The 21,940-nt window shown below is 44.2% G+C and overlaps 4 protein-coding genes across 13 annotated transcripts in view; 2 read left to right on the top strand and 2 right to left on the bottom strand.

Moving 5' to 3' along the window:
* BDP1 (B double prime 1, subunit of RNA polymerase III transcription initiation factor IIIB) overlaps positions 1-8,642 on the bottom strand; it is a 52,234-nt gene extending 43,592 nt beyond the window's left edge. For 5 of the 6 annotated variants that reach the window (XR_007902801.1, XM_051777628.1, XM_051777631.1 and 2 more), the window contains exons 1-5: positions 8,114-8,642; positions 2,477-3,029; positions 1,725-1,831; positions 687-746; positions 202-342 (exon numbers count right to left, since the gene is read on the bottom strand). Coding sequence is in view for 5 of the 6 variants with exons in the window: in XM_051777628.1 (XP_051633588.1) it covers positions 202-342; positions 687-746; positions 1,725-1,831; positions 2,477-3,029; positions 8,114-8,295 (1,043 nt within the window). In the remaining variant the exon portion in view is untranslated. The remainder of the gene's footprint in view (positions 1-201; positions 343-686; positions 747-1,724; positions 1,832-2,476; positions 3,030-8,113) is intronic. The other variant, XM_051777630.1, reaches the window with a different exon arrangement.
* GTF2H2 (general transcription factor IIH subunit 2) overlaps positions 1-21,940 on the bottom strand; it is a 49,203-nt gene that overhangs the window by 12,199 nt on the left and 15,064 nt on the right. The gene's annotated exons all lie outside the window — the stretch shown is intronic.
* Positions 8,762-13,233, top strand: SERF1B (small EDRK-rich factor 1B). The gene is made up of 3 exons (XM_051777639.1): positions 8,762-8,904; positions 12,055-12,163; positions 12,708-13,233. Exons 1-3 carry the CDS (start codon positions 8,898-8,900, stop codon positions 12,778-12,780), a joined length of 189 nt encoding a protein of 62 aa, XP_051633599.1. The 5' UTR covers positions 8,762-8,897; the 3' UTR covers positions 12,781-13,233.
* Positions 15,786-21,222, top strand: LOC127466634 (survival of motor neuron protein-like). 4 transcript variants are annotated; one of them, XM_051777636.1, is made up of 10 exons: positions 15,786-15,882; positions 15,975-16,046; positions 16,135-16,260; positions 16,547-16,747; positions 16,872-16,982; positions 17,147-17,296; positions 18,325-18,396; positions 18,891-19,001; positions 19,914-19,998; positions 20,627-21,222. In XM_051777636.1, exons 1-9 carry the CDS (start codon positions 15,844-15,846, stop codon positions 19,968-19,970), a joined length of 939 nt encoding a protein of 312 aa, XP_051633596.1. In that variant the 5' UTR covers positions 15,786-15,843; the 3' UTR covers positions 19,971-19,998; positions 20,627-21,222. The 4 variants fall into 4 exon arrangements, with proteins under 4 accessions (XP_051633596.1, XP_051633594.1, XP_051633598.1 ...); XM_051777634.1 differs by having other exon boundaries at positions 20,623-21,222; XM_051777638.1 differs by lacking the exon at positions 16,872-16,982 and having other exon boundaries at positions 16,547-16,720; positions 20,623-21,222.

Here is a 21,940-nt window from a genome sequence, read left to right as displayed (position 1 = left end):
TAAAATCTGCCACTACTGAGATGCAGAGAACTGCTGCTCCTTTGCCACATACTTGCAGTTTCCTAAGTAAGTGCATCTCAACTCTCAACACACAAATACATACTCATGCATGCCCCAGACCAAAGTAGAACTGTTCTCTATCCCCAAACTAAGCTGCAATGCAGTATGTATTGTCCATGAGACAGGCACAGGATTTGTTACCTTTCTTCATCCAGAATAATCGAACCATCTTCTGCCACTTTCACACGAGGAACTAGAAGTGGGCCATCCTGACTCTCCTCCCCATTCTCTTCTTCTTCCTCCTCCTCTTCTTCATGACCAAGAGTACTTTTCTCCTCCTGCCTACAATTTTTAAGACAACAAGCAAAAATAGTTTTGAATTGCTGCTCAGTATACCAGACATTTCACCAATTTAATGAACCACTCAGCAAAGCAACACATCAATGAGTTAGTCAATACATAAACTCTGAAATCAGCTTTTCATTCTATTGTAAAATGGAAATATGCACAAATGTAATACTGAAAGCAAAATGTTCTTTAACCAGCCTACATTCCCAAATTACAATTTCTTATAAATAAGGGCTGTGATACTGAAACATTAAAAAAATAGACTGAGACTGTATTACCACAGAAACATGTTTTTTTTAACAACAGAAAATTTTTGACTATACTTCACCAAGACTAACCCTCTCAGTTGACTCAGCGCAGAATTTTTTTCTGTTCTCTTTTCTTCTGCCAGTGAAGACCTGGAATTTCATAAAAAGCTTGAGATGATTGTTTATACAGATACATTTCTGCTTCATTCCACAAACCTGGCTTTTACTAGACAATGGACAAAAAAAACACAAAGTTTTTTTTTGTCCATTCTTTGTATCACATCTAGACTTAAGTCTAACTAAACAACCACTTAATGCTTAATGAATTTTGCTCTTTCTTGTGTCAGCAAGCACAAAAAGAGATACTTTGAGCAGTACTCCATTGTAAAGTACAAGAAATGTAGGAGTATCCTGCTCATTACCTCCTGAAGGACTCTTCAGTGTAAAAGAAAAAATAACAAGGAAAATGATCAATAAAACACATAAACACACAAACATTAACAAGCAGGTGATAACAGACAGTACCAGAAAACTTATCAGCTACTAAGAGAAAGAACAAGATTTGGATAACCGTACTTCTATTTATGTGATTGCTTTTGGCAGCTGCAGGAAAAAGGCCCTGGCCCTGTGCAGCCAGTTGCATTAGTGTTCCCTGTGTCTGTGCACCCCTGGGATGCTCACTCAGCCTTGCTGCTGGTGAAACATGTAAACAGAACAGCAGCAGCTACATCCATCCAGATGGAACGTAAAGACCTCATGGGTCTTGCAGTGCATTTTGCACTTCAGCACCTGGAAGGAGAAATCCTTAGCTTCCTGAGTCCATTAGACCTGGTAGGCAATCATAACATTCCTAGCAGCCATAACTAAAAATCTCACCGCAGGTAACTGGGGAAAAAAAAAAATTGACTATTCTGTATTTCTACAGAGATAAATTAATACTTGGGAAAGGTTCATGTTTGTGTATTTCAACAAGTACATTAATCACTATTCTCATTTCTGTAGATGTGAAATAGAAGCTTTTATTCCCATTGCAATAACACTGCATCTGTGCTAATACTCCAGAGTTAAGTATTAAACAGGTAGAAAAATAATTTAGCTTAAGGAGAGAGAAAAAGAAGTCATACTTACTTCATAGGATTGTTTTCTGGCAGATAGTATATCAAGTCTCTCATGGTCATCTTAGAACGATCTGGTGGAGAACGCCCTTCGATTATTGGGGGCCTGTGTTTCAACTTCTTCCATACAAAAAATAAAAACAAACCCACTCAGATTCACCCTGGAAGTACTTTACATTTCACAAATTAATATTTTTGTTTGCTTATAAAGTACCCCATTCAGGGAGTTCTATTGTTCACACACACACACCACCACCAAGAACAAAAATACGATTATATTAAAAGTGTCCCTTTGTCAAGAGGGCATCAGAGACAACCTTTCAGAGAAATCCACCATCTGGCAGAAATAAATGTTAAAAGTTATTCAGAATTACAGAACTCAGACAATGATCCACTTGAAACACTATGAGAAATACCAAATTCCAAGCTTCTTACAGCACACTTCCCTACTTAATACCAACTGTGAAACTTTAAAATTCGAATGCTGACTATAAAATAATACCAGGTGTAATGTCAAAAAGACCTGTGGGTCTAATCAAATGAAACAATACACAATTTCTTGTGAAATTCATATTATTAGTGGACAAAGTTCTACTACTGCTTCTAAACAGAACAAACCCATATGGAGTTATGAGGTATCACAGACTATTAGCACTGAGCAGCTGATGACCACCAGAAACCACTAATGCAAAGAGATAATACATGCTAGGTGAATCACACGCCTTGCCCTTTACAAACCAGCACAGCTCAGCACAGAGGTCTTACCATCCGCTCTTTCTTCAGCTCTTCTTTAAGCATTTCTCTTAACTTCCGAGCTTTGAGGATCCTTTCACGGTCAGAACACGTTCGTTTTTCTTTTTCAGGAGAAGGTTTCATAGGAAGCTTTTCCTCCTGTGTTTCTGATCTCTCCTGTGTTGGTCTCTCCTTGAGGGGAGAGGGTACATTCTTCTGCAAACTGTCATCATTTTTCTGAGCAGCCACACCTACAGTTTGCTCTTTATTCACCGATTTCTTTAGCGGTGAAAACTGTGGCACTTGTGGCACAGGTGTTTTCTTCTCAGGAAGCACGGGAGACTTTAAAGAGCTCTCAACACTACTCTTTTCTGGTGTGGGGGAATCCTTCTGAAATGAAACACCGCCATCAGGAGCCTGTGATGTTCGCCTCTGCAGCCTTGGTGCAGAACGCTGAGCAGATGAAGGTCCAGCTCTGGGTTTGACAAGATTTGGCATGGTGGAGATCCGTTTTCTTCTCTGCGTAGGCATCTCTGCAGGTTTACTAGCTTCCCCAGCACCACTGGAACCATCAGCCTTGTCATCGCTGGAAAATTTAAGAGATTATTCTGAAGGACTTCATGGTGACAGATTTTTCACTCTCACTTTCGAGATATTTTTATGGGTAAATCAGTATAAACCCCCTGCTACAGGAAAACTGTTATATACAAAAAGCAATGCTAGAATCAAGGTGTAGCTGGTACTTCTTCATAAACCAATCAGCTATAAGAGCTGGTATATTATTTTCTAATATTAATTACTCATCAACTAGCCCACAACAGTAACATGTCCCCACCCCCCACTTCTTTTTTTGGAAGGCTCTCTCCTTTCAGCTAAAAATACTGGTACAATAAAGCTTTATAAAAAATAAATAAAAAATATAAAAAATAAATATATAAATAAATATATCACATAACACAGGTGATATACTAAAAACATTTTAATAAAGCTGTATGTCACAAGCAGTTTGATGATTTTTATTACAATAAATGTTAACATTCCTCTTACATACACATTTGCAAGTAGATGATATGTAAACTGTGAATTTCAGAAAAACTTCAGCAGGCAAACTGGCTGCTGCTTACACTTAACACATCAACAACTCTCAGCTTCCCTGGAAAGCCTTCTTATATAAGTACTTTTCCCATCATTTACACAGAAATAACTTTCAAAGTGCAAGTAAAATTGCGAACAATTATGATCTCCCCAAATCTGCTGACTCCTCCAGGGTTCAGCTTCATGGCTGTTGCTCACAGTAAGACTGCAGCAGAATTATAACTGAGTCATAAAGAGGGTTTTTTTTTAATTTTACATTGGAACTATGCCCTGTTTCTGTATATGAGGACAACCACACCCATAGTTCACTTAGCCATTTTCAAAAATGATCAGGTGCAAATGCCTTTCAAGGAATATAAGAAAAGCAGAGAAACTTTTCTAAATCCTCTCCAGCTATTGCCTGTGATTCAGGCAAATGCTGCATATAATGGGTTTGCATTAAGCAGCCTCTGTTAAATGGCTGAATCAGTTTGTCCCACACTGTGAGTTCATAAACATTTCTAGTACACAGAACATCACTGGAAGAGGAGTTTAGAGGGGTCATTGCACGGTGCCTGCCTGTGTGTTTTGAATGAGATCCTTGCAAATTCCTTTCAACACCCTCTGTTCTTTGTACAGCAGGAGACAGTGGAAAGTAATTCTTTTTCACCTTCTCCGTACCACCTGTGTTTTGTGGAGTTTTTAATCAGAGTGCCACGTTGGATTTCTGAACAGTTAAACACAATTTAGCAGAAACTGTATGAAAAAAAAAGAATTATCTTATGCTTTGAAAATTTTCACTTCCCTGAAAACAAAACAGGGTAAAGTAACCAATGCTACAGACACAGATTTGAGCAGCTGAGAAGGAATGCTGTGATTTGGAAGGATAGATATGCAAGACATTTTCGCATTTACCTTTACTTTTCTTGCACACTACACAACACCAAATACCTCACCCAGGAAATCAAACTGTGTGACTTCTGTCAAATCCACTCTTCCTTAGAGACAGAGACACCCAGACAACCAATTTCTAAAATGCATCACCTAGAAAGATATCTAGAGCTCCCCAAAAAGCTAACACTGTCTGCTCTGCAAAAAATCCCAATTTGCTCTCTCCTGTTTGGTTGCTGTACACCTTCAAAAGCAACCAAGAACTTTAAGAACCAGCTTTTTAGTGGAACTTAAGGTGATCAAATAGGGGAAGGAAGGGAGCAGCTCTCACCCGTGCCTTTTCTACTTTCTCCCAGGACTGTAAGTTCCCCTGAGAGTCTCCCAGCATTTCAAGTTGGATACCACCTTCTCTGTCCAGCTGAGTTGTGGAACCCACCATAGTTCTCCAGTGGTTCACAGGTCTCTTCTTCTAAGAAGAATATTTTCCAAATCCACACATCCCCAAAGAAGCTCACCCTTGAACACATCCCACACCTTCCGAAGTGTTGGCAAACACATTCAACATGAACAATTTTAAAACAGTTTTAATTGTCTTACAATTGCTCTTCTTTTATTTTTTTTTTTAACAGAAGGGTATGGTTTTGTGGATTTGTAAGCTTGGGTATTTTTTATATTTATTGAGAAAAATATTTTATGTGCCTGTTACTTAAAATCACAGAATATCCTGACGTAGAAGGGACCCACAAGGATCACCAAAGTCCAACTCCTGGCCCTGTGCAGCCCCAAGAATCGCATCATGTGCCTGAGAGCTTCTTGAACTCTGTCAGGCTTGGCACTGTGACCACTTCCCTTGGGAGCCTGTTCCAGTGAACCGCCCTTTGGGTGAAAAACCTTTTCCTGATATCCAACCTGATTCAGCTTCATGCCATCCCCTCAGGTCCTGTCACTGATCTGCAAAAAAGAGATCAGTGCCTGTCCCTCCTCTTCCCCTCCCAAGGAAGTTGTAACTGCAATGAGCTCTCCCCTCAGCCTCCTCTTCTCCAGCTGAACACACCAAGTGCCCTCAGCCGCTCCTCACATGGCTTCCCCTCAAGGCCCTTCACCATCTTCACTGCCCTCCTTTGGACACTCTCTAATGGCTTAATATCTTTCTTATATTGCAGTGCCCCAAACTGCACACAATATTCAAGGTGAGGCTGCCCCAGTGCAAAGCAGAGCAGGACAATCCCCTCCCTCGACCAGCTGGTGATGCTTTGCCTCATGCCCCCAGGACAGGGTTGGCCCTCCTGGCTGCCAGGGCACTGCTGGCTCAGATTCAACTTGCCATTGACCAGGACCCCCAGGTCCCTTTCCATGGCACTGCTTTCCAGCATGTCTGTACAAACATCCAGGGTTGCCCCATCCCAGATGCAGGTCTGGCATTTCCCCCTGTTGAACTTCATATGGCTGGTGATTGCCCAGTCCTCAATTTGTCGAGGTCTCTCTGCAGGGCCTCCCTGACTGTGAGGGTGTCAACAGCTCCTCACAGTTTTGTGTCATCTGCAAATGTGCTCAGTATCCCTTCCAGTCCTGTGTCCAAGTCATTTGTGAAGATGTTGAAGAGCACAGGGCCCAACATGGAGCCCTGTGGAACCCCATTAGTGACAGGTCTCCAGTCTGATGTCACCCCATTCACTGTTACCCTCTGTGCTCCACCCATGAGCCAATTGCTTACCCAGCACATGATATGTTTATCCAGCTGTGGGCTGGACAGTTTGCCAGAAGGATCCTGTGAGAGACAGGATTGAAGGTTTTACTGAAATCCAAAAAGATTACATCAACTGGCTTCCCTTTATCAGTGGGTGGGTTACCTTGTCATAAGGTTATATGGCAAAGCTCTGTTTTTTAAGCCATGAGAATAGATCAGAGTGCCTTTCCAAATAGCACCGGTATCTAGTTTTGAAACCCAATGTTATATTCCACTGAAGCACTGGTTAAACTACAAATATGAAAGTATTTAACAAATCTCCTGAATTAGCAACAGTATCACAAAAGTGAAAAATAGTAAGAATGTTTTCATTTAAGAACAAAGTATCAGATTGCAAAAGATCTAGTAACATAATCTTTGTAACAAGTGAATTTTATAAATAAAACCTGAAAGAAAAACATCCTTAAAGCACAATGCAAAAGAAGATGTAAGACACAAGCCGAAAAAGAGGCAGCATGGGTTTCCTAAAGACATGTCATGCCAACTACTCTGATATCAGAATTTCTAGTCACAAGAAACAGAAGACTGTAAGACCTTGTCACACTGTTATAAAGGACAAGCTTCAACCAAAAGAATAGAGATATTCATGAAAGATGCAGAACTTAAAAGAAGTAGGAAGATTGTTGTGAAAAGTAAACATCAGACTGGGGAAATTTCCTGAAAAACTGGTCTGTACTGCCTTTGGGGGGACAGAGTTACAGTAGCTGATCTATTGTTTCAGATTTGTGACCACAAGAGTGTTGACAGCACACCCAGGTTCCAGCTATTGCTGAGCAATGATTAAATAGCACCAAGGTATTCTCTCATGGTGCCCCATGACCCAGCAGACCGGGGATGGGCAAGAAGCTGGGAGGCAACACAGCGGGGACAGCTGACACCAGATGACCAAAGGGATATCCCATGTGGCATCATGTTCCTCAGTAAAAGCCGGGGAAGAAGGAACACAGGAGGACATCTGGAGTTACGATGTTTTTCTTCCCAAGCAACTGTTACATGTAATGGAGCCCCACTTTCCTGGAGACAGTAAAATACCTGCCTGATGACGGGAAGTGGTAAATGAGTTCCCAGTCTTGCTTTGCCTACTTGCACATCTTTTGCTTTATATATTACACTATCTTTATCTTGACAAGAGGATTCTTGCACTTTTGCCCTTTTGATTTTCTGCCCATCCCATGGGGCTGGGAGGGGGCAGGGGTGTGATGAAGCAAGCAAAGGCTTAGCATCCAGTCAGGGTTAAACTACAACAGGAAGGTCCTCAAGGACTGGTCCTACGACCAACTTTACAATGTGCTTGCGCTACAATAACTGAACAGTCGAAAAGGAAAAATACTAGAAAGTCTTCCCTTGTTAATGCACGGAGAGGTGAATACAAAGGAGTAAGTGCTGCAGGAATGCAGAATCAAAGTCATCCGATTACGGAGCACAAGGAATTTTTGCTGTGCACAGCAAACCGGGGCTCCCGGCTGCTGCAGAGCCAGAAACCGAGTGCCAGACTACACTGGGTCCCTGCTTCGCAGTTTTATCTTACAGAATCAATTAGGTTTGAAAAGACTTCCGAGATCATCGAATCAAACCTATGGCCAACTAGACGACAGCACCAAGTGCCACGTCTAGTCTTTCCCTGAACCCCTCCAGGGACGGTGACTCCACCACCTCCCTGGGCAGCCCATTCCAAGCACCTGCTGCGGGACCGCAGCTCAGGTTCTGCTTAAGCTGCGAACGCGTCAAACACCCAGAAGTCGTTGTCCGACAACCACGTACGCGCTGACACCGGGCACCGACCGCGGGGTCTCCCAGGAGCTCTTCGGGACGAGCCCCCAAACACAGCAGGGGCAGGGCACCACAACCCGCGCTACGGAGAGCCCCCACCGCCGCCCCCGCCTCCCCCTGCGCAGGCCGGGCCCGGGGACTCGCGGGCCCAGACACGGCCTCATCGGCCCGAGCTTGGCGGGACTCACCTCTCGGCCCGCCGTGCCTCTGACGCTCCCGCCGCGGTCCCTGCTCTGTCTGCCACCGGGGAGCCCGAGCCCGGAGGCTCCGGGGGCTCCGCGTCTGCCCCGCCGGTACCGGGGGCGGGGGCGGCGGCCCTGCCCGGGGCGCGCACGTTGGGCCGCACCGTGAGTCGGGCCCGCCGGAACATGGCGGCGCTCCCGGGAGAGGCGCGCGCCTGTCCGCCCGCGCGCTCGGCGGCGTCAGCGGCGCGTGGCGGCGGCGGCCCGGCAGTGCCGCGAGCCCCGGCGCCTCACGGCGTGCCGCCCCGGCGGCGCGCCTCGATACGTCATCGGCGTGCGCCGGCGGGCGCATCGAGGAGGGGCCGGGAGGGGGAAAGCCCGTACGGGGCAACTGACAACGGCATCGAAACCGCCTGTAACGGCCGAGCACTCCAAAGGCGCTTCACCGCTCAGTCCAGACACCCCTAAACTACTTTCTCTGCTCCGCATCGCCCGCCATAACCAGTTCGTTAAACAGAGCCACTCCTCATCTCCCCCCCCCCATGCCCCGGCCCAGACAGACGCCCCGCGACCCTCCCGCCCTCACGGCGCTGGGGCGGCGGCGCGCAGCCCTCTGATTGGGCCGAGCCCGCGCGCCGCCGTGACGTCAGAGGCCAGTGAGGTTTCATAAGGGCCGGCGGCGGCAGGCGGCCCGTCAGACGTTTCCGGCGGTAGGAGCAGAGGTGTGTCCCGGTGTGGCCGTGGTGGTGTCGGTGGTGGTGCTGGTGGTGCGCGGCCTGAGCGTCTCGCCATGACCCGTGAGTGTCGATGGGGTTCATTGGGGTTGCCCTATGGTTCTGTCGGGGAGCGACGGGGGCGGTGGGGCTTGGGCCGCTCTCCCGGTCGCCTCCAGGCCTGGCCGCGACACCGAGGGGCAGCCTGGCCGGGGGTCGGCCGGGGGCCGGCAATTCACCGCGCTGTGATGCCGCTGCCGTGTCTGGGTCTCTGCGGGCTTGGCGTCCCCGCACCGAAGTCCTGCCTGTAGCGAGTGCGTGGGTATGGGGCGCTGGGGCTGAGGCTTCTTCCCAGCCCTGCCGCCGTCTAGAACTGGAGGCGAAAACATCCTCCCCCGCCTCCTGGCGCAGCTGTGCTGCGGGGCGGGACGGAGGAATAAAGGTGGTGATGGGCTGGAAAAACAACCACCGTCCGTTTCACACCTGGCTGCCGCCCAGAAATGGAAATACAGGGCTTTTATATCAGTGCTGAACACTCAATACTACACTACTTAAGTTGCGGTTGTTAAGGCTGTCGTTGAAAGGGCAGCAGGACTTGGTGAATCATCACCGTGTTCAGCAGCAATGTTGTTGGTAGACCCGCTCTAAAATGGCGGAGAACTGTGAACCAAACCCAAGATGCTCGCTCTGGAGTCGCTCCTGTGCCTTCTGCGTATTATGCTTGGCAGTACAGAAACTGCTTATATTTAACTGAGGTTGTGCTTGCAACACTCACTCTTAAAAATACAGAGTTTTGAGGCTGTGCTTTCACATTCACTCTTGAAAATACACAGTTTTGAAGCCACTCTGCTGCAGGAAGTGCAGCCAAAGACCTGGATCAAAAACAGTTTGTGCACAGAACAGATTTTGAACGTGAGGAAGTGGCAGATTTAGGGCTTTTTTTTGGTATTTTTTCTCCCTGGAGTTGGAAGAGCAAGGGCAGGTTGAACTAAGGCGTATGTCTTGCACAGGCAGGCTGGGATGGGGATGCTTAAGCGTGAGTACAAGCAGGAAGGGTGTACTGGCCTTTATAGGGCAGTTCATGCTTGAATTGCACATTACAGAAAGCTGAATTATCATCTGGTGGAACAATTTCATGGAAGATTTAGGTTGATGTTACAGAATGTAGAAAACAGCACTGGCTCCCTTGAAGCTAGGGATACTCATTCAGGGTTCCTGGTGAAGTAATGGGGCCAAATAGTCCTTGGAAATGTTGACTTGGAAGCAGGCATGGTACAACTAAGTTTCTTTCCAGATAGTTATTTGGTCTTCTGTGCTTTGTGTGCATTCTGTGTCGCTCAGCTTTTCTTCCTGCTCTGCTTTACTGTGCAGAATTGACAGCCAGGCTTTTCAGTGATGCCACTGTGTTTAGTTCCTAAATTTACACCCTCGCTGTGTTTATGGAATAACTGCAGGAACCGTGCACGGTGTTCACTTGTAAAGGAAGGAAGTGCCTGAGGTTAAGTGTGGAGGGTAATTGCTATATGAATTCTGACAATAGGAGTGTGTTTTGACTTCCTCTCTTTTCTTATGATAAAGGAAGATACTTGATTTTTTTTTTTTTAAAGACCACAGAAGAGCTCTTCTGTTGCTGCTGAATTGTTCGTATGACGTTCGTGCCTCCTGAGCACCACAAAACCCAGGAACCATTTATAGCTTGGAATGTATCATCTGCTCATGAGTCATCAAGTTCTAATCAGCACTGGTGCTGCCAGAGATAGAGAGCTGTTTCACTTCGGTCCCTGAACAAACAGCTGCCCTTCTTCTAGGTGATCTTTGGGGAGAGGATAATAAGGAGGAGGAGCAGAAGTTCTCTTTGCTTTTTCAAAAGGTAGTACTTGATGTCCTGTCGCAGATGAAGTGTATCTTCCAAGGCAGGAGCAGCCCTCAGGAAGTAGCAGGCATAATAGGCTGTTTTCACTTGGACTTCTGGCAGTACGTGTACTGTTGTGAAGAATGCACAAAACCCCTGCTTCTGCAGGGTTGCTCTTGTCTGCTTCTTGACATGGCAGGTACCTTTGTCAGCTCAGAAATGGGGTGAGTACAAACCTGTGGATCATATCAGCAGGTTGCTGTTTAAAATTGACCTAGTCCTAAACTGCTTCCATATATCAAAAATTACAGGCATGTGAAGACTGGAGAGATTTTTGGCTTCAGGACTGAAAGATGGCATAGGTAGTCATAAGACTAGAGAGAGACCAGAGAAACACAACAGAAGTTACGGGTAGATGGAGTTTTCACTTTTGAGCATAGAAAAATGTGATCTGTATTGTATAACAGCACAAGTGATTATGCCTAGCATATCTGGAACACTTTGAGTCCAAAAGGAGAAGAACAAGAAGAAATAGCAAGCCAGTGAACCAGTTCTGGCAGGTTAGAGCAGACTAGAGAATACTGAGAAAAGATTGCCAGCTAATGCAAAAGAGTTTGCAATTGTGATGGCTGTGGCCATTGCCTGGAAAACCCTGAGTATTTAGATGGAGAGTTTTGATGTTGTGCCTTGTCTGATGAAACAGATTGCACACCTCACTTGTTGGCAGTTCATGGGGTTGGTAGTCCTGGGGTAAGTTTTCTGTTCCCTGAAAAGACGTCCTCTATACTGGCAGTGATGTGGTTTTGTGTCTTTATAGATAGATAGATAATGTTACTCTTCTCACTTTTGTTGAAAGTTATGGTAATCAGTTGCTAAGGCCATGCTAAAGTACTGCACTTGACTTCAAATAAAAAAGTCGTTTGAGGTCACCTCTTCAGTAGTATTTGCAATTAATTTTAATGCTGTTCTTTCCATCTAGAATTAATTTGTAAGCTATATTGGATGCTGAAATTTGTCTGAGATGATGACTCTTGTTTAGATGAGTTACTGACATGATTTTGCCCAGGCTGTTGTGGGATGGCCTTCCTTCGGTCTTTTATGGCAAACTGCATTTTATTTCAGTAAGAAATGTTGAAATTAATTTTAAAATTGATTGAAATTAATAACTCTTGGACATGACCTAGAATTGTACATGTGAGAACTAACAGGCTTTAATTTCTCCTGTTGTGCACTGGGGGGGGACACTGATGGAAGATGCAGCCATACCAACTCTACAGATTGTGCCACACTGTACCACCTTTATAACAGACTTCTACACAGGCAAACGGTGTGAGGGAAAAAACAAAGTGGTAGTAACTGCTTAACTATATATTATCTTACAGGTGGGAACCAGCGTGAACTTGCCCGCCAAAAGAACCTGAAGAAAACTCAGGAGATCCACAAAGGCAAAAGGAAAGAGGATAGCTTGTCTGCTTCTCAGAGAAAACAGAGGTAAGATCTAGCAAAGTTGAGTGAAATGGTTGGGCAGAAAAGGAGGGGGAAATGGGTCAGAAATAATCCAGTGCCTTAGCTGAAACAGCATTTAAGTACTTTGCTTTGATTCATGGTCCAATCATGTGCCGGAGCATAAACCGTGGATGAAGTTTTGCTCTATCTGCTGTTAAACAGGTTCTTTTTTTGTAAGTCCCATAAAGCTTTTCTTTCTTTTGAGCAGCTTTTTGCCTGGTACAAGCAGGAAAAGATTGTGTAATGCTTTCTTGAAGATGTTTGATCCATTGTGTCCTTTACTTTTATAACTGAAAGAATTATATAAGGTCTACTAATCAAGTAACTTGTCTGCTTCATTGGATAATGCATGCACTGAAAAAACACAGGGTAGTAAAAACAGTGTGCTCGTGGCTAACTGAGAAGTTTTATGCTAACCTTTTTCTCTTCTTGAAGAGAGGATTGCCAAAGGGCAAAAATAATCTGGAGGAGACTCTGCTTAGAAAAACTGTGAGCCAGTATCTGATATCTAACCCTTTTTTCTTCACAGAGACTCTGAAATCATGCAGCAAAAGCAAAAGGCGGCTAATGAAAGGAAGTCTCTGCAGGCAGGAGCAAAATGATCTGCCTCTATGGATAAGACAGAGTGCATCGGGGAAACAAGGGCCTGGAAGATCAAAGATCATTCATAGAAGTGTCTGGCCATGAAATGATTAAACATTTATTGTGCAGAGTTGTTCAACTAGCATTAGTGTAGAGTATTTTCTGGTTACTATAGGCTTAGTTCTCTGGAGTGCTGTTTCAAAACTGACTACACTCTTCTGCATGTGTATGAATAAAAGTACCAAGCAGCCAAGCATTAGCTTTACTCCAGCTTTTGCTGCATTTGTTAGTTTTACTTAATGGTTCCAGTAACAGAATTTCTGAATTTGCAGTTAGACCAAATATTGTTGTCTCAGTTCTTGGAAGTACAGCTTCATTCAGAATGTGCGTAACTTTCAGAGGTCTGAACTGTAAATCTCATCTTGAAATATTTTTACAATAAAATGTTGCATGAAATACTGTCTAACCTGAAATGGTTATGCTTGATAGTCAGTTGATTTCCAAGAAGTTGCCGAGAACACAAGGAATGAATAATATAGTGGAGAAATAGAGTACATATATGTAAGTGTAATATAAATAAAGTTTTTAAGAAATGCATATTATAAGCAATATCACATGCAGTGTAAGTCTGCACTATAGGCAGAGTTGCCTGTTGAATTGCAAACTCTCTTGGTGTACAAAACTGAAAGAATCTAGTGCTGATATTAACTAAGGAAGCTGCAGGCTTGATATTAATGAATTGCAGTGTCAGCAGATCTTGAAGTTGCTACATCACTAAAATTATTTTAAATAGTACTTAAACCTGCCTCAGGAATAAAAGTTAGTATGAGAAAACTCAGCCCTTGCTTCACAGGCATGCTTGAGTGTATTGTGTGCTGACCAAGGGAGAACTGTGCAACCATCCAGCAGCCACTCTGGCAGTCCCTTGCACCACCTGAGCTGAGACCAAAGCCCCTTCCCAGCTACACACCCCACACTCACACAGACCAGGTTTCCCACAGCAGAGTCTTGCAGCGAAGGTCCCTCACTCCACCCTTTTCAGCGAATGAATCCACGGGAGACTTTGTCCAGGCAGAGCTTCCTTGTAACTTTATTACTCCGTTTATATACAGAATAAGGGTCTGAGCTATGAAGCCAGCCAGGTATTACTTATCTGCACACATTCCACAGAAACATTCCCATGGCTGCCTTCAGCCACAGAGAACAACAACCATGCTTCAAACGGCTTTCCAGCTTGACCTTGTGATTCTTTTCACATACTCACTAATCTTAGCTCTGGCTTGCTCATGACCACAATATTTTGCTTTAATATTTTCTTCTATCATTCCAGTGGCTGGTGTTGTCTTGTTTAGCTGCTCCTACAGAGTCTCAGATGTCCTGATCCTTAATATAACCTAATCTTGGTGCAATAACTAAATAACAAAACAACAGCTCGAACTGGTGCCTCTGAAGGACGGACTCTGAACAAGGGAAACCTTGGGCTTTTATACCCGCACAGTCTAAAGGTGGGAAAGTTTGGAGGTCCTCAACTCCTGCTGTGTCTCAGTGTCTGGTCACCTGGCTGGCCCACAGGTACCTGTGCAGTTCCTGGCCTATTGCCTGGGGCTTTCACCACCCAGAGCTTAACCTGTAGCTCAGCTGCAGCTGCACCCTGAGCTACCTATGCTAAATGTGCTCCTCAGCAACTGTTTTTAGTCTCAAGAGAGAACTTTGTGGCCTTTGCTTGTGTCAGTTCTATCCTATAGTGCATTTGCTGCTTGTTAACAGGTCCCTGACACAGTTTGAGGAGAGCTGGAAGGAAAACGTAGCTGGTTCTGGCATCGTAATACCTACAGCTGGTGAGAAAATAAGCAAGTTCACAGAATTATTAGGGTTGGAAGGGACCTCTGGAGATCATCCAGTCCAACGCCCCTGCCAAGGCAGCATCGCCTACAGCAGGTTATACAGGAATGTGTCCAGGTGGGATTTTAATGTCCCCAGAGAGGGAGACTCTGTGACTTCCCTGGGCAGCCTGTTCCAGTGCTGTGCCACCCTCAGTGTAAAGAAGTTCTTCCTCATGTTGAGATGGAACTTCTTGTGGCTTAGTTTATGGCCTTTGCTCCTCGTCCTGTCACTGGGCACCACCAAAAAGAGTCTGGCACCATCCTCTTGGCACCTGCCTTTGAGATACCTATATGCACTGTTGCCGGTGTATTTTGGTTCTGAAAAAATCTCCGGAGCAGTTAATTAGGGGTGAGATAAGAAAGGGTTTATTTGCCAAGGCAGTAGGTGATATAGACGCGCGCGCTGGCGGTGCCCATTTTATAACATTATCCATCCAATCCCAGATGTGTCCACCCTTTGGCCCTTCCTCTGGACTGCCCTGGGCCCTCCCCCTGAGAATTTGGTCTGGGGTCTTTTTGGGACCACCTACTTCATTATCTTCAGCTTCATCAGAGTACAAAGGGTATATTGTTACCTAGTTTTTGACTGTACTCTGTGGTTTAGGCCCTGATACGCTGTTCTCCAAACAGTCTAGGCCTTTACCTTGACAAAAGACTAAACACTGCTACTGAATTCAGGGGTAGGTTGATATAGAAGGCATAGAATGGGGTAAGAGGGTTAGGGAATGTATAAACATGGGAAAGGAACAAGGGACAGAGGGGTTTCTGCTTTTAAAACCTACCTATAAAATTTACAAGTCTTACAAATATTAGAAAAATAAAAAAACCATTGGGGCTTAAGGCATCAGCACTAATGAGATCCCCTCTCAATCTTCTCTGGGTTAAATAAGCCCAGCTCTCACAGTCTCTCCTAAGAGGGATGCTCCAGACCTCTAATCATCTTTCTGGTCCTTCGCTGGGCCCTCTCCAACCTCTCCTTGTCTTTCTCGCACTGAGGAGCCCAGCACTGGATACAGCAGCAATTCCTCTGCTGGCTGCTACTCGGTTCAGACCTGCGGCGGTGCGTGTCCCCGTCCCCGTCCCGTCCCGGCGCGGAGGCGGCGGCGCATCCCGGCGGGCACCGCACCGGGAAGGGGCCGCGCCCGGCGCGGGACGCGGGGCCGGAACCGGGGCGCGTGCGCGTGCGCGGCGCGCGCGGCCATGGCGGACGCGGTGCTGTTCCGGCGCGGCACCGGCCAGGTGGGAGCGCGGCGGGAGCGGGGGCGGGAGCGGGGCCGGGACACCGCGCTGACGGGACACCGCGCTGACCCTGCGTTCTGTGCCCTCCGCAGAGCGACGACTCGGACATCTGGGACGACACGGCCCTCATCAAGGCCTACGACAAGGCGGTGGCCTCCTTCAAGGTAAGGGGGTCGGCGCGGCCGTGGCCGCACCCTGGGGCTGAGGCCGGTGGATTGGCGTTTATTGTTTTCCCCCTTTCTTTTACCGAAGAACGCCTTAAAGAATGGGGAGTGCTCGGAGCCTTCCGACAAGCAGGAGAAGTGCATGGGGATGAAGAGAAAAAACCATAAAAAGAACAGAAATAGAAAGAAGAGCAACACAGCGCCTTTGAAACAGGTCAGCTCGCCTGTACGTGCCACTCGTGCTTGTACTGCGTGTTGTACTTCTCTACGGTACTCAGAAGCAGCTTCTTCACCTTGGGAGTAACATTTTGGGGTGGGGGTGATCATTTATAAACCTTACTTATACGTTACATTGAGCAATTCCACTAAATACAAAAAAACCCGCACTGTAGGTGGGTGTAATCTTTCTCGTGGCTGGGACAAAAAGTAATTTAGGAAAAGGCACCTTTTCTCTGATTGTCGGCGTAGGTGTGGACACGCCTCTCTTGCTTCTGTTGCAGTGGAAAGTTGGTGACAGCTGCAGTGCTGTTTGGTCTGAGGATGGTAATTTGTACCTGGCAACTATTGCCTCCATCAACCAGAAGAGAGGCACGTGTGTTGTTACTTACACGGGATATGGAAATCAGGAGGAGCAGAACCTGTCTGATCTACTTCCTCCAGCCAGCAATGAAACAGTAAATGGGACGGGGAATTCTGGGGAGGTGAGGGACGCCTTTTAATTCTTTTGTAAAGGAAAGAGAAAACGGGACAATCAGCTTCTCTTAGTGTGTCCGGTGGCACTGCTGGTGTTCAGAGAGAATCGATACACGATTCTGTTGTAAACAGACACAAGCTGATGGAAGGAATGAAAGTGTCCCTTTACTTCTTGAACTCAGCATGGAAGAAAGGGAGGGGACAACAAGAAATTCACCAGTGAAAGATAACATAGCTACAATGGTGAGCAGATAAAGTTGTGAGATTATAAAATCATTCCTGAGTAGGACTGGGAGGGCTAGAGAGAGGGAAGGATGTGAATGGGACTTTCCAAGCCTTTTCACACTAAAACTGTTAGCTGTGAACTTCTGTTTAGTGCATTTCCTAAAAATGTCTTGATCTTCTAGAATGAAAATGAGACTCCATATTCAACAGATGAGAGTGAAAAATCTTCCCAGTCACCTCGAAACAAAAACAACTGCACAAAAGCAAGATTCTCCCCTCAAAACCTGCGATTTCCTACACCACCACCACCACCAGTCCCAGGCCTGGGAAGAGTAAGCTCAACCTTATCTGAAATAATTCACATACCGCTGTTAAGCCTGGTATTGTAGTGAATACTGGGAGTATAGCATTATATTTATCATTTTGTAGAATTCAGTTGACAGCATTTTGGAAGGGATGTACAGACATGCCTGTTAGAATCTGTTGGTTTGCCATTTTGTGATTATCTGGCTACAGCGTAGCCCTTTTGCAGAGTTGCTGTCTAGTGAGGAAAGCCTTCTGCTGCCTAGGTAACACTTGCTTCACTGTTGCCATGTAACCTAGAAGAGGGAAGTTTTTTCCCTGGACTGTGCCAGTGCTGTTAATGATAGTGCTGTTGATGTTTTAATATTTCACTTTTTCTGGCCAATTGGTATGTTTCACAACGTGGGACTTTGAAGGCGTCAAAACTGATGTCCACATGTCATAGAACCTTTAAGCTGTAGCTTCTCTACTGAATTATGAGGGATGGGATATTGATACACCCTTAAATTCTCCTGTGGTGTAGGAGTCTTAAGTAATAGTGTAGTTGAACTCAGCGTTATGTTTTCTAAATATTACTGTTTGGGCAAAATTTGTTTATAAGGTTTTATTTTATCTTTTTTCCTTCATATAAATAGATTTGTATCTAAGATCTTTTTTAAGACGTTCGCCAGTGTAATGGAATTTAGTCAGCTTGTGCCCCCAGCCACACAGGAGCAGAGAAATCATCTGTTTGCCTGTGTGCATATTAGATATGTTTCTTTCTGTGAGAGTGCAATGACTGACTTCCATTTAGGAAAAACTTTTTAAAAATGCCTGTATTAACTAGAGCCCCATTTCAGCCCTGTTTACCTCAGTGACACGTGTAATGCAAGCTGTGCTTTTCCAGTCATGGAATGTGCCACAGAAATAGCTACTGGGTGTATTTTCATTAAGTTGCTGGGGTGTGTTGCCTGAAATTTAAGGCATGTGAATTGCTTCACATAATACTCTTAAGTAAAATCCTAATACTCCACTTTCCTTTTTAATTTGTACTGCCCCATTTTTTTTTTCCATGTAGCCTGGATCAAAATGCAAGACACCACCATCATTTTTATCTTGCTGGCCGCCACCTTTCCCAGCAGGACCACCGGTAAGTGATGGGAGAATGAGGAAGAAAGGTGTTGGTGATCTCAGGTCTTCTCACTGAATGTGCTCACTGCCTGTGTTTTTAGAACACATTTGTTAGAGTCTGTATTTTTCACGTGTGAGCACATTCAGTTACAAATATTGCAATAATCTAACACACAGATTTGCACTCATTTTTGTGGCAGTGAAGCTGTTGGTAAGAATATCAGGGGAAAATTATTTGAAGAAACTATACCTTAAATCAACAGGATTTCCCTGAAGCAGATAATATTTCCCCCTAATAACAATTTGTGTACAAGCTACAGGAATCTTGTTTCTCCTAGGCTATGGAAATTACATATGTTCAGAAAGCATCATCTTATTCGACTCCTTTTCAGAGAACATATCAAGGATATGTTCCTATTTTCCAGTTTTATGTTTTAACCTTTTAGAATTGGTCGCTCTCTAACCTGGGATACACCCTATTGAAACGAAGCCATTTCCTTTGTGATTTCTTAGTTGATTCCTCCTCCACCACCTATGAGGCCAGACTCTCCTGAGGATGACGAAGCGTTGGGGAGCATGTTGATAGCCTGGTACATGAGTGGTTATCACACTGGATATTACCTGGTACGTGCCACTCTGGTTTTGAAGTGTCTTCATAATTTTGTGTTCCTGTTGCTGCTGCTCTTTGCAGCAAAAGGTTAGATAGGGAGGGGTGTTTTTCAGATCTCTTATACTAATCTACAATTGCTACATTTAAGGGTGTTTTGTATTGTATAAGTATTGTTGTCACTGAGTAGGAGTCACATGAATCAGCATATATATATATATGTATATAGTCAATGTTGTTGTAGTACTTTGTTCTACTGGAGGGTTTGGTTCCATGAGGTACTTTTATAACCACTGCCATATAGCCATTCTGAAACAACCAGTTCTGGTTTTGTAGGCAGTTGGAGTTAATATATTTATTATTCAGTAGTCTTCTATGTATTTTCTTTGAGTATGAGAGGTAGTATCACATTTAAGATCAGATTTGGCATTTCTGCAGAGACTTTTCGTAAGTATTTGTTTCATCTGGCTGTGGAGGCCCAGCAGAAGCTGTCAGCATAGTTGTGAAAATCTGTGACTTGTATTATTGATTCATATTTTCCTCTGTACGCTTACAAAGAAAGAAAATGATGTCAAGAGTTGCACTGAGGAAGCTGGAAAGGGAGGGTTTGATGCCATAGGATATCTTCAAAAGACTAGTTTGGGAATTTCTTGTTTCAGATATGTAATTGTGGATTGCTTTAATCTACTTACAATTGAACAAGAAATACATATTTGAAATTATTCTGTAGAGCAGTTGATTATAAAGAACATTGTAGTTTGGCCTCTCTCCTTTTATAAACTGCCTGTTCTGCTTTCCACGGAGAGTTAAAAGCTACTCGTGATTTGTGAAGGACCGAAAAAGATTGTTCGGAAATATTTTTGTTCTGCAACTAAAGTTTCTATTTCCATGTTAGCAAAACCAAGATTTTCCTAAATTGTATCCTGTAGGGTTTAAAACAAAGTCGAATGGAAGCAGCACTGGAGAGACAGACGCATGCGAAATGACTGAATGTCATCGTTGTTCTGAAGGATTGTAAGTATCACAACTTTGTGGTAAATGAAAATCCACTTGTTTTGAGTTCTCTTCAAAATCCCATGAGCTTTGGGACCTCCATCTGCTCTTACAGCTCTCTACAAAGTCTGCTTCTGCCAGTGTTAATCCCTTCTTTGCTTAGCAGCTGTGGAATAGTATTTTCTCAGCTAAAATGAAGGAAAGTATTTATTGCTCTGATGATAGTTTTAACTACAGTATCTCTCTTCATCAGGATTAACAGTACATCTTATTTGAATTATGAATAGTTAGTAGTGGGCTGTTTTGGAAACAAAGGGTTGTAAGTGAAATGCAGTTTTTTCATCTGTGTTTCCTTACATAGATGTGTAGCTAAACTGTTTCCAGGACAAGATCAACATTTCAGTTTGATATTATCAAGCAGTTCTCTTCTCATTACTTCAGTGCCCATGCTTTTATTTGAAATACTTTCTTCAGAAGTCTGCTGTGTATTGTTCACTTCCTTGTAAAACAAAACTATATTCTCTTCAGGACTTGTTTTCTGATTTTCCTTGACAATGTGTAATTTCTGTGTAGTTGAGTAATTCTTCTTTGTGTGTTTAAAGGAAAAAGCTATTCTATACTAATTTTTGCTTCTTTTTTTTTAAGCCAGGTACAAATCTTTCCCACTGAGAGGTGTATGTCACTGTATCACCAACTGATGGTTGATGGTGAAGAACAGAATTCTATCAAGACAATTAGTCATGTTTTCTTAACACTGAGCTGCCCCTGTTAATGAGTAAAGAAATACCTTCAGTAACTTCATTTACTAGTAAGTAAATGTACATTGAAATGAGCCATTTCTTTAAGCCCTCCAGTCAAATGTATTTAGCAAGGACTGCAGCAACAAAGTATTTCATACTTCCCTGAGACAATTTCAAGTTTTCTTACCACATGATAGATTTAACCTTTTTGATCCCATGTGATAGATTTCATTTATCTCTCATCCTAACACCTCTTGTGTTCCTCAGACGTTTTGTCTGAATGACAGCACCAGAACCATTGATTATGGAATATTCTTTTACAAAAGAGAGAGCTGTGGCAGCAATGTGTTACAGTGCCCACTGTAATGGCCCAGAAAACTGTACTGTCATATTAACAGAGACATCTTATGGGTCTGATTAGAATCATGAATATGACAGCTTTATTCAGAAAGACTAATTTCTTGTTTCAAGTGCTTGTTAATAAAGTTCTACTTTTCAAACTTTGTGGTTTGTTATGAGGTGGTTTTATTTTTAGCTTCTGTAGACTTTTGTTGGTTGGATGAATGGCTGGAATATATCAGAAAGTTTTGCTGTGTTGCCTTTTCCTGGGTACCATTACTAAAAATAAATTAGAAAAAGCAGACTCTCTGAAACGTAATGCTAATTATGGACAGGTTGCATCACTTACCACGTAGGGCTGAATTCTAGTCTACAATTCTACTCTTGCAGAGCAGAGGCTGTAGGCACAAAACTAGGCAGTAATTTAGTTAAAGCCAGTGATTTGCTTTTCAGGGAAATACAGGCCTCAACTTTACTGCGTTCACTTCCTCCTCCTACTGTGGTCAAGTGTCAGAGAGAATCAGTTTTCCCACAAATTAAGAAAAAAGAGAAAGACTTAATCATAACTTAGCTAAGCTACTTTGAAGGTGTTTTCTTCATTGTCTAGCTGAAGTAAATTAAGATTGATTGCAGTGATGCAAAGCTTCTAAATCATCTGTTCAGCAACTGTTCATTGCTGAAGAGGCACAACTGCCCTCTCCCTTCCATGGAGTGCAGTCCTTTAATAGGGTGCTCCGGCATGGGTCCTCCACAAGGTCACAAGTTCTGCCAGCAAACCTGCTCCAGAAAGGACTCTTCTCTCCATAGGGCCATAGATCCTGCCAGGAGCTTGCTACAGGTGCAGGCTCTCCATGGGGTCACAGCCTCCTTCGATCATCCACCTG

Source organism: Manacus candei, unplaced genomic scaffold (genome assembly GCF_025592945.1).
Source record: "Manacus candei isolate 608988 ecotype Guabito, Panama unplaced genomic scaffold, ASM2559294v1 h1tg000010l, whole genome shotgun sequence".
Lineage (NCBI taxonomy): Eukaryota > Metazoa > Chordata > Aves > Passeriformes > Pipridae > Manacus > Manacus candei.
This window is presented reverse-complemented; position numbering and strand designations above follow the sequence as displayed.